At 37.4% G+C, this 13,051-nt stretch overlaps 1 protein-coding gene across 2 annotated transcripts in view; it reads right to left on the minus strand.

Moving 5' to 3' along the window:
• Nucleotides 1-9,551, minus strand: part of LOC137296286 (FYVE, RhoGEF and PH domain-containing protein 1-like) — a 34,230-nt gene extending 24,679 nt beyond the window's left edge. For both annotated transcript variants that reach the window (XM_067828048.1, XM_067828047.1), the window contains exons 1-2: nt 9,437-9,551; nt 2,355-2,439 (exon numbers count right to left, since the gene is read on the minus strand). In XM_067828048.1, the coding sequence (XP_067684149.1) occupies nt 2,355-2,439; nt 9,437-9,455 (104 nt within the window). In that variant the 5' untranslated portion in view covers nt 9,456-9,551. The remainder of the gene's footprint in view (nt 1-2,354; nt 2,440-9,436) is intronic.
• Between the last annotated feature and the right edge of the window lie 3,500 nt (nt 9,552-13,051).

Raw genomic sequence — 13,051 nt, forward strand, 5'->3', positions numbered from 1 at the left:
CTATAGTCTGCAACAAGGAAGTTAACTGTCACAATCATGGAGGAAAGATAAGAGGTATTTGAGTGTCAGTATAGGCAACAACTGTGATCGATATACTCGATGAGTCTTGACAACTATAAGAAACGCAGAAAGAAGAATATCAGGTGTCAAAATGTTAAAAAGATATCCTTGCGCTTTTCCTGAACTGTGCATTACAGCTGTCGGCTTGTGACATGTTGAGTACGGAGTATATCAGGAATATTAACTGTACAAGGTGTATATTGCTATGCAGCAATGTGGAAACTGTACTGAAGTACCACAGACTTCCATAGTCCAGGAAATACAAACAATGAATCATCATTACCCAATTATTCAGAGCTGTTTTAGCACATTTACTATATGCAGCAACATTTTCCTAAACTAAATATTGCAACATTAGTGAGCACTATTATTCAGTGTGATGAATAACATGATAGATATTTTCCTACATATAGATCTATATTTACTGATCCTTTACAGATATATTCTGCAATAAACACAGGTATCTTTTTGGTGCTTTTGTAACACACCACCATAGCATCACCACTGCATAAAACTAAACTCACTCACTCACTCATATGGGTTCGATTTTGATTTTGACAGGGAACATTTGTGTATTTCCCTTTATACAATGTTTACCAAAGAAGATCCAGGTTAGAATTGATCTTCAGTAACCCATGTTTGTCAAAAGAGTTGTCAGGTTCACTGACTTGGTTGACACATATCATCTAATCTGAGCATTGAAGGTAGATCAGGTTTAATCTTTGTTACTGAGAAAGTGGATATCTATGCTTTATCTTGTCAGAGATCGGTTGAATAACAACCGTGACCCAGCTTTGTTACATTATAAGTAACAGAGTGTTTTGAAACACGCAGCCGAAGAAAATATTGAATTTACAAGGGACTTACAGTCACGTACACCCTTTCAAAACACTGTTAAGATCGTTTAATTTAGCTTATCTTCAAACAACAACATTCAACTTTTGGCAGAATGAGACGAAACATGTTTAGTCATGACTTTTCCTGAACAGTCATAGAGTGAGACAACTCAGGATCGCTTAGTTTATGAAAAAAATCATCGCATTTGAGGTTTTGTTAACGAGAAGTGAAATACAGGAACATCCTTTTTTTAATATAATTATTGACACAAACAAATAAGTGTTTATGGCAGCAGTTTTTTTACTCTGTTTATACCTCTAATTGTATATGCCTACTCTAAAATTTCGTAGCAATCAGCGGTTTGGCATCCACATTCCATCTGAGGTCAAGGTAATTCATACGACCTGTGTAGTGTGTCACATGGCAGGTGTACGGTTTGTACACCTGGCAAATCCACCTACATGGTTTCATATGCTTTGACTAACAACCAATCAGAATTTAGCAAACTTATTTTAAGAGTAATAAACTGCAGTATCATTACAACCAATATCATCAGTGTCAGTTAGTATTCATGTTATCTGCAGACTGGCGTCACAACACATAAGCAAATCAAACCAGTGCTTATTTTCTTAATTACACCTTAAAGCTTGACTGCATAAATGGGCTGCATAAATCTAAGTTTTTGTTGTTGGTGTTGTATCAAAGACCCCTGACTTCCACTCTTAACTGACAAAGACGATATGTATGTGATGTGGGTCCATTCTGTGAAGCACTTGACTATGAGTGTGCACGCAAGCATGCGTGTGTGCATGTGTGTGTGTGCATGCATGTGTACATGCGTTATTCTGATTATATCACAATCTGTTATAACGATTAGGGAGTGATGAAGACATTTCAGACCCTGGGCCCCTTTCAAGGAGAAACCTTTACTATGGTTAACCAAAAAGTTCCATTCTTTAACACTGCACTAAGGTTAACTTAGACTTAGGTAAACTTAGTGCAATGCTAAAGAATTGGAGTTAAGGTTAACGTTAGTAAAGGCTGCTTCTTGAAAGGAGCTACTACACTGGTTAACACTTGTTTTTCATACCATACTGATTCAACTATTTAGTGACTGTTTCAAGAACATGAAAATGCAGTTTGTTCTCTCTTCTGTTTCTATGTCTGTAACAACCTGATATGCAAACAAACCAACAAACAGTACCAGACCTCAGTAAAAAGTAACATTTACTTCTCATATTCTGCCATACACACCACGTATCAGATTTTCTAAAAAATTAACAAGCCCCAAAGCATGTGAAACCTTGTCTGTCATCGTAATACTGTTTGATCACACAGAAAAACTGCTATCATTTCCTAGTAACTAATTATACTAGTGATGGACCATGGTAAGAATGAAATAATCAAAATCACTGAATTAACGAACTAATCAATGAGAGATAAAGTCCACATGATACCTGGGTGAGTTGGCTGGTGAGGTTGTGGAAGCAATCGGGCCATCGCTGTTGCTGTCCCCCAATGTAGGTGGAGCTGCTCTAACATCTGAAACCATACAAAGTCTGTTGTAGAAGTCTTGAATAGAGAATTGATAAATAACAAGATCTACAAAATACAAATATTAAACATTCGAACTCGTTACAATGGTAGTGCCAAGACTGTACCCTTCTTCATATACAGCTAACTTAACATATCTTCATACACGTTAAAGAATGCTTAGGATGGCAACCAAAAAGTCAGCCCTCTCCCCAAATTTTTCCAGCACAAAACTAAAGAACGAACATTTGTCTGAAATGTTTATAAATCTGCAAGAATGAATGAACTATTGTAAGGTCTTAGCCTTAAGTAACATTTTCTTCAAATGCCATACAAATTTTAAATAAAACACAAAAAAGTGCTGAAGATTGTTCAAGGCAAAGATCATCATCAAGAGAGAAGCAGACGCCAAATGAAGAAGACATCTGAAGGGCCAAATATGCCTTCTGGTTGAATTAAAGGGCGTCAGCACTATATTTTCAAATAGTAGCCTTAAACTGCTTTTCAGAATAGCAGCTACGTTGGCCAAATTGAGTCAAAGTAGAAACCTCAAACCGATTGTAGATGTTGCCATTCGTAGATATAAGTCTGTGAAGTTTCAGTTTAACTTGTCAGGTGATTTCTGAGGTGATGTATTCATTGAGAATTTAAAAGCATGGTCAAGAGCACAAAGGTCAAATCACAGTTGAAGCATAGAATGATCATGAAAAAAGAGTATGTCATAAAATGAACTAAACAACATTAATAAAGGAAACGAACTGCTGAAAGAGATTTCAGTTTATTACGATGTGCTAAAAGCAAATACTCTTATTCAATGTCAAGTTTGACAGGATGTCTCTACATAATACTCTACCAGTGTATGAAATAATTTTTCAGGATTATTAGTAACCCGGGCTAGGAAGTTTTAAAAGTTACTAGCCCGAAGGAAAATTTACTAGCCAAACTAAACAGAGATACAAAACATCTAGAGATAGACATCATCTATCTTTTCACTAGTTCATATGGGATTTAAAGATTAATTAATAGGTCACTTGATGCGTTCTATATTGAAAATATAAGTACTTGCAGATTTTTTTATTGCTGAATAATAAACACACACACACACGTACACGCACAAAAACAAAAACAAAAAAACACACACAAACACACACCAGTATGCTCCTTTCTATGTGTGACACGCTTGAACACTGCTGAATGCAATGTTACAAACAGATGTTATAAACTTAATACCCTGCCTAATGCTAAGACGACTAGAAGGCTCAAACGAGTCGGGTTTTACGCCGCTTTAAGCAATATTCAAGCACTATTACGACAGGGAACACCAGAAATGGGCTTCACACATCATACCAACGTGGGGAATTGAATCAGGGCCTTCGACATGATGAGCAAATGCTTTAACCATTAGGCTACCCTACTGCCCCTGAATTGCTGGAGAAAGTATATTTTCTCTGTCTTGGGTATCCATGTCTTAACAAGTCTCAATCGACTGTAAACAAGATTTATAAATTTATAAAACTGTTTATGCGATCCACCAAGACATCTAATACAAGCTGATTACAGCATTTTCACAACTGTAATTGTGCACCATCAGCACTATCTCACGTGGTGATGCTGGTACTAAATTGTACTTACATGTGTGTTTGTAAGATAAAGAGATATTACAAAGTTAAAACAAAATGCTTCTGTACACATATATCATACATATATTTGTACACCACTGTATATGTGTAAGGATGTAAGCTGTACACGTAATCCGACACTCAATCACATGTGGTGATCTTATGTTAGATGACATGAGAATTAAAAATGATTTGATGGAGGAACATGAGAAGGTAGCACATGTCACTATGACCTCTGTTCACCCAGCAGAAAATGGGTACCCGGTGAGATATAGTCATGTGACTATAACCTTCGAGCAACTATGAGGCAGCTTGGGTTATCCAGGGTAATGATAATCAGAATCTGATTCCAGCGTCCAGTGAGTAAATAGTCAGATGGATACTAGGCGCTATATAAGTGAATTATTATTATTATTACCTAAGAGATTGTCTTAGTAATGAGCGAGAGGAACATACAGATACATGTAACTCCAGACATGCGCTTCAGGTCACCAACATGCATCATGTGCACAGATGACCTCTTGTGTTAGTACTAACAGGCTGCTTCACTTCAATTCCAAACCATGATAATGAAGACTCCTTTTCAGCTACACATAATACTGAACAGTGATTCGATATGATTCTACACTGGAGATAGATACCAGGGAAAACACTTACATTGTTGAAATAGTCAGTGAAATACAAATAATTTCTACACTCAAAAATACTTTCACTATCATAACCAATACCTTCCGACAGAGGTTACTTGTCATGTCTTCCTTCAAACCTTTGTTCTAATATGGCCATATTTCCCGGTTCTCATGAAATCCCCTAACAGTCAAAAACACCAGTTATATCCCTTTTTTCTATACAATCAGAACATGAGTTACATCGATAAAGATAAAACTTGACTAATACAAGTACATGTAATTGTTGGGATACAAAAAACCCTCTTTTGCCAGGGACATGTGTTGATGTGACACACAAGACATTTAATGGCCAGCTTCTCAGTTGCTAATGAGGGTGATGTAGACCGCAGTTTCATTCACCATCACATGACTGAGTTGTGTCTTGAAGAAATATTTGCGCATCGAGCTGGGGAAGAGGTTCTAGGTTTCCCAAAGCATACGGAAATCACCGAGGCCTTACGAATGATCACTTTTGAAACAAAATTGCTGATTGCAAAACTAAATATGAATACAACTACAGTCTGTTTGAGTCAGAAACGGACTGATGAACTGCAAATTTTATCATTGTACAAAACTGCCACATAAATATAAATAGTACACATGTTTATCATTTATTAATACCCAGCAGGTTTCTCATATTTGAATATTTTCCAGACCCCACCCAAAAAGTTGTTTAAGATACTATCATCATTGAAAACACAAAGATTGTTATCTATTGTGGTGGAGTGAAACCGCAGAAACTGAACAGCCACTATCTCATCATGCACGGGATACACATGCCTGAAGAAAAATGAAGTTTAATCCTGAAACAGTTGATGATTAAAGTGTACGATTTTTTCTGTGCTGAGGCCAAAAAGGGGCAAACCATTTTATGCCATTAATAAATTCTGTAAGCGGCCATCAAAAGCGTTAGAAGTATCAGCAAAGGTACTGACAAATGTTCTGGAACACAAACATTGTAAGGGTGATGCGAAGCAGGTAGGCATCGTGTCAACTTTCAAAAGAACCTTGTAAGGCAGTCTATCAACAAGCTCCATTCTGAACAAAAAATACACGTCGCTGAAAATTTTGAAAAAGCATTTGAATCAAGAACACAACCTCAGAGTATCAAAGTACACACTCTGGCGACTCTTACATTCTTTTGGGTATCGTTATTAGAAACTTTCGGGTGAGAATAAGTCAGTACTCTTTGAACGCCCCGAAATTGTTTGATTGAGAAATAGTTTTCTCAGGGTAATAAAGAAGAAACGCGAGGAAAGGTTCAAGCCAGTGTACATGGATGAAACCTGGGTCAACGCCTTACACACTGCAAGCAGTCAGTGGGTACCAGATGGGGGTGATAAGGGGTCACGTAGAAAGATGCCTCTAGGGAATGGAGAGAGACTAATCATTCTCGATGCTGGTTGCTCCAGCAAATGTTTCCTCCCAGGCTGCCGCTTGGTATTCAGGGCAAAGTCCACAGATAACAGAGACTACCATTCCCGAGATGAATGGTGCAATTTTCCTCAATTGGATCAAAAACAAGTTGGTACCAGCACTGCCAGAGAAGTCTTTTATCGTAATGGACAAGGCCCCATACCACAACGTGCAGGAGCCCACAAGTAAAGTCCCAACATTGAACAGTTGACAAGATGACATGATATCATGGCTTGACAAATTTCAGATTGCACAGTCTTCAAAGGCAAAGAAGCCTCAGCTATATGAGATCATAAAAACCCACAGAGGTGAACCTTTCAACAAAGTTGACAGTTACATAAAAAGAAAGGGTGTATGACTTCCACCCTATCACTGTGACCTTTACCCCATTGAAATGATGTGAGGTATTGTCAAAGGAGATGTTGCCAGATCAAACACAACTTTAAGATTACAAGACATAGAGGTTTTGATTAAAACATGCCTCAAGAAAATCATGACTGAAACTTGGTAAAAGTATGTCAACAAGGTAGCTAATATCATTGAACAAGGTTACTGATCTCGGGATGACTTACAACAGACAACTGTGGCACCACTTGTCATCCCTTTAAATAGTGACTATGACACTACGACAGATGAGGAACCGACAGGTTTCCCGGAATAGATTTTGAGATGTTTCTGCGGTTTCACCCTGCCGCGACAGATAACAACTTTTGCATTTTCAAAGATGATAGTATCTTAAACAACATTTTTGGTGGAGTCTGAAAAATGTTCAAATATATGAAAGTTGTTGGGTATTAATAAATGATAAACATGTGTACTATTGTATATTTATGTGGCAATTTTGTACAATGATAAAATTTGCAAGTCATCGGTCTGTTTCTGACTCAAATGGACTGTAATCATGAATCCTGAACACATGCACCATGAAAGAGTCGTATTAGAACAGAGGTTTGTAGGAAGATATGACAAGTAACCTCTTTTGGAAGATAATCTATTATCTGAGAATTTGTAATTCGAATTTGAGAATGTTTACTGATATTTACTGTAGATTTGTGCCTCAACATCTGTGTAGGTCTTGATAAATCCCTAACCAAAATTCATTGTGAAACGTGTTCTAACCATGTTAAGTATTCACAAGTAATTATAAAGTTTACCTTGTCAACATGATTAATTGTGCAGCAGCATTTGACTATTTGTTGATGCATTACAAGTCTCCATTCAAACACCAATAATTCACTGACAAATAAATCCTCCTGCAGTTAACATTCATGCTGCTGTTCTATTTACAGATTAATGAAGATGTACACGGTTAAAAAAAACCCCACAAAACCAGTGGTGTGGAAGACATGTTTCATTAACTTCCAGTTTGCATTTAAGGGTGGGTGGGCGGAAAAACTGGAATGGAAAACGATATGGTTTAGTGACTTGTTTATCTACAGAATAAACTGACACTATCAGCTCAAAAAAACAAACCAGAAAAACATTGTTGATAATTTACTGTTCCATTCATGCTGATCCAAAATACACCTTGCAACAGAGACAAGAGATTTTGTCAGCTCAATTTGACTGAATAAAACATGAGATCGTGATGAAAATGTTTATTCTGGAGGTAAAAAAAAGTATCAGTAAGATGGGAATTATGTCACTTTGAACAGGAGATGTATCACGGCATGCTTGATGTGGGAGGAAAAAACTGATATGATGAATGTCTTTGGTGATAATATGGTTGGAAGCTTTGAGCTTGTCAACATTCATTGTCAACAAATTACTGATTAACGAACAATAACTGATAAACACTAAACACAAATCTTTTGGAGTTACTAGTAAATTCCCAGAACATGCAAAATGGAATAACTGCATAATTTATTGTAACATATTGAAATATGTGCTCTTTCGATTTAGAAATACCAGCTATTTAGTAGGAATCTGAGAATGAATATTGCCAGCTTGAGATCAAATTATGGTTTGATTATTTGCAACAAACAGTGAGTTTGTAAATGTTGATATAATATAGAGGATACTAAACGACCTTCCTTGTAATACCATTTTTATTAAACGAGTTAATGATTTGGTATCAGACGAGCGAATGCAAGTTTAATACTAAATCTTTAACGAGTTTAATAAAAATGATATTTCACGGAAGCGAGTTTATTACTCTGTTTATTACTCGCCAACATAAATTGACAGAAAACTGCGGTGAAATTGCCTACAGTGTGAGAACTCTCAGCTTTCAAGTCAAGCAAGGTCTAGTAAAATCAAGACATCAACATTAGCGTTGTGACGTCACAACTTTGAATTTTGACGTCATACGTCAAGCGGTATTACACTAGTGTAATATTGAAGTGAAAATATTACACTGCAGTATCTTCAACGGGCGAGTAATAAAAGGCTGTATATCATCATAATCATATATATATCGTATACAGCCTAAAAGAACATCTTTTATACCTTGAGACTATATCATTGTCAAACATAATGTTCAGATTACATATTCTTCAGTTTTCTTACAATTTCTTGCGTGTTGAACCTTCACTAAAATATAATTTGAGCAGTTCATTGCACATATACTTGTAATTTATGGTTCTCTGGTGATATTCCTGCCACTCACAACAGCCTTCAACAATAACAGGAACAATTGTCCGTAGTCAACAACTAATATTACAGCTGTAGATAAGCCGGGTTGTGAGGCATGACTTCCTCTGATGGCAATATCCTGATTATAGGATCAATAATCAATACAAATAACAGTAGTAAATCCTTGAGAAGGAAGAAAAAAATCTTCAGCATGGAGACTTCTTCCTACATTTGTGGCACTTGTAACACTGGCCTGATTGGGATCTATGAGTCATTACAATCTGTCACAAGAAAATTCAGCTGAATTACATCATGCTGAGAAAACCAAATATGTCGGTAGACATGGTTGTGAACAATGGGCATGGTGGAGCTTTAATGATTAAACTTTGACCCTCTTTTGACATATCACGTTGTTATTGTATTACAAAGGGTCAGCTGTTCAGTTACTGAGTCAGTGAGTAATCACTTGGTGGGTCATTGGTAATGGCAATACCAAATGTTCATAAAAACGATTCTAGATTGCAAAAAAATATATTCTACCTATTTATTTGCATTCTAAACATGCCAAAATCTGCGTAAGAAGTCTGACGGATCCGTCACAACAAACATAAATGTAATATTTCTATTTATCTAGCGTCCTATCCCGATGCAAACCTACTTCCGGTTTTCTCACTTGTGAATAGATGTCGAGATCTGTTCGCGGTCTCCAGTTGACAGCTCGTGACTTACCGTTTTCAGTGGAACTCATGGCGTCTCCGTCTTCTCATTGTCTATAGGAATCAATCCAGTAAACTTAAAGCAAACTTTCGATCATATCTAGTATTGATAAAAACTTGAAAAGTAAATAATAACAGCCGCCTCAACCGAGGGGTGAAACTTCCCGGAAGTTTTGCAAGTCACATGACCTGAGGGAGATTCTCATAAACGATTAATCCGATTATAAACAGCAACAGCCATAATGGCACCATAATTATTTCCTTGGCGTTCTGCTGGGACCGTTTCAAAAGATATGGGGTATGTTTTTACGCATCTGGAACGTTGGGATCGTGTGACCTCTGGCTCCCTAAGTCTCATTTTCTTTAATAGGTTTTAGCAAGAAAATTACTAACCAGTTGATCTTATGGCAAGTAATATACTCGTAGGATAATAGACACACGACTGCGAATATCCATATATGGAGTACAAATGTATTTTATGTTTGTCCATGTGGCTGTTAACGCATTGTTAATGTATATTTTGCAAAGGATGCCGATAGTTTGTAATTAGTTTTTAATCAGTTAAAACCAATCAATTGCATTTTTTTTGTAACTCAGTAACATGTTTTTGTTATCTCATTTTCACGAAATTTAAATTCAAATCCAGATTTAAATGAAAGTCGTATCCTTTGACTCATTAACAAAACATTCGAATGTTCCTACCCTCCTGTAAGGGTTAATAAAGGCTTCAAGTTCTTTTTGTGCGGGGTTTTACATTGTGTAACTGTGTTCTCATTGTTGTCCACTGTACCTAGCTGTAGATTCAGTGAGGGCGGTGATATGATATGTATGGATTAGTACCACACCCTATCCACTGGTTTTAGAGACGGTCTCTAATAAGATTAGATAAATAAAAAAAAGATATCATTTTATACCGATTACCAATGATTGGATCAAGTATGTTACGTCACTGAGAACTATCTATCATTAGATAAATAAAAAAAATTATATCACACCGTAACTATTACTAAGGAATGAATCGACCCGTGAAGGTTCGGGATAGACCCATGCTTGCCATAAAAGGCGACTATGCTTGTCGTAAGATGCGACTAACGGGATCGGGTTGTCAGGCTCGCTGACTTGGTTGACACATGTTATGGATTCCCATTTCCGCAGATCGATGCTCATGTTGTTAATCACTGGATTGTCTGGTCCAGACTCGATCATTTACAGATCGCCGTCATATAGCTGGGATAGTGTTGAGTGCGGCGTAAAACCCAACTCACTCACTCACTCATTCACTCTAATACACAATCTTTGAGGCTCGCTTTATATTTGTAACTGCGATATCTTCTTGAATTACCTCCCTTTGACCATGAGCAACATGCTCCGAGTTCACTGACAGCCCACGTCTAACTTGTGATGTCTTATCTGAACACAAATTATTTAAGCAGCCAAGCAATAATTGTTTCCAGTTAGCACCTAGAGGACACGGGTTATACAATTTTGTAAATGATCATGGTGAATCTGTGAGGTAATCTTAATATCGATTTAATTACATTTTTGTATGTTCAAAATCCTTTTCCCTGCTTGAAGTATTTTACTGTACACAGCTGCCTGCAATGCAAGGTTTAGTGATGAAAACGTGTAACTGATAAGTGATGAAAAGCCATCAGACCTGATGAAGGTGAGTGTGAGCAACGCTTTCAAGCTAAAATTTTCATGCACAATTTAAAAACCTTCTCTCGACTGAGAGATGTAATCGTAGGTGTCCTGGACAATAAAATCTAAAAGAATATCATATTACTATACCATGACCAGCATCTATATTACGAACACCGCGGGTCAGCAATAACGTCGGTTATCAGAGAACAAAAGCATTACATGCACTTCCCGTGGTGGTAACCAAGTATTTAGAGCGTTTTCGCGTCACGTCGAAGACCCGGGTACCATAAGGGTACTGACATATATTGTTTGTCATATATTGTCTGTCATATATTGCCTGGCATACATTGTTTGTCATATATTATCTGGCATATATTGTCTGTCATGTGTTGTCTGTCATCTATTGTCTGTCATGTTTTGTTTGCCGTATATTGTTTGTCATCTACTGTCTGTCATGTATTGTCTGTCATATATTGTTTGTCATCTATTGCCTGTCATCTATTGTCTGTCATATATTGTTTGTCATATATTGTTTGTCATATATTGTCTGTCATATGTTTACATGTACTCCCGTGATATTGCTGGAATACTGGTAAAAGCGACGTAAAAATAAACTCAGTAACACTCGATCCAGGAGTGTTGTTATCCTTTGGAACTGTAAAGACCTACAAACAGTGAAAGCGTTCTCTGAATGTGGCATTGAAATCACAGAAACCTCTAGATCTTATGAATCTGTAATCCTCTCTGTTATCCTGACCTGTAACATTACATAATGTACATGTCTACCTTGTCTGTAAGTACGTGCACTCTAAATGTGTGTTCTACTGCAGGGGCGGACACAGCTTTTTAAGAAAGTGGGGTGGGGGTCGTGCATTCTTGAGAAAGATGGGGTACACAAGTCATTTCCATAAGAGTTTCAATGTTCAGTTGATAAAATGTCAGGACAAAGCTGGGGTGGAGTCGGGGAATGGGGTGGATGGAGTCTATGCACTATGTACAATGGAAGCTGACAAAACCAGCATCTGCCCAATCCGGCAAGTTGTAAACACCAGCATAAAATCTCAGTCCCGTCCGTGGCATGTACATTTATCATCAGTTCAACAGGCAGACTTGTTGCCTAAACCGGATTATTTCTACAGTTCCAGTGATTGCCGGTTTAGACAGCTTCCGGTTTAGACACGGGTAAGGTCTACACGCCACAGAGTACATATGGCGTATATGAACCGGCAGATGGAATTTTACTAAACGTCTGTCTCTTCTAAAAGTGTCATATCGTCAGAAGAGATCGACACGTCACAACAGCAAAACACAGAAAACGGCTTAAGCCCGGACCAGTACACACGCACACACCCAGGCACGCGGGCACATGTAGGTGCTCACGTACAGAAGCGACTGACGGGGTAGGGTGGTCAGGCAAGTTGACTTGGTTGATGCATATACTCGTATCGCAGTTTTTACCTAGGTCGATGTTCATGGCATCAATCACTGGATTGTCTGGTCCAGATTCTCCATACAACTGGACTATTGCTGAGTGCCAAAAAATCCCCAAACCAACAACAACAAAAAAAAAAAAAAACTAAAAAAAAACAAACAAAAAAACAAAAAAAACCCCCCAAAACAAACAAACAAACAAAACAAAACAAAGACATCAAAGTCCTTGAGTCCGGTAGTACATACATACGACATAACGTTCTGTACAATATCAAAGTAATTGAACTTTAGTATTCAGGGCATCTGACTGCTAGCTAAAATGCCATGCTCAATATGAAACTTGGCATACAGATGTATACTGTGTAGTGATACTTTGCTGTCAGTGGTAGTCACCCAATTGTGACCTAATTAACTGGAAATTTATTGAATCAATCCAGTCTGAAAGTAATCCACCTTAAGCTGAAAATCGTTTAAATGAAAGTGAAAACTAGACAAATGGATCTCAATTTGAACTTTTAAAGCTAAATGTCTAATCGAATCTATTACAACGTCT

Source organism: Haliotis asinina, chromosome 9 (assembly GCF_037392515.1).
Source record: "Haliotis asinina isolate JCU_RB_2024 chromosome 9, JCU_Hal_asi_v2, whole genome shotgun sequence".
NCBI classification, from domain to species: domain Eukaryota; kingdom Metazoa; phylum Mollusca; class Gastropoda; order Lepetellida; family Haliotidae; genus Haliotis; species Haliotis asinina.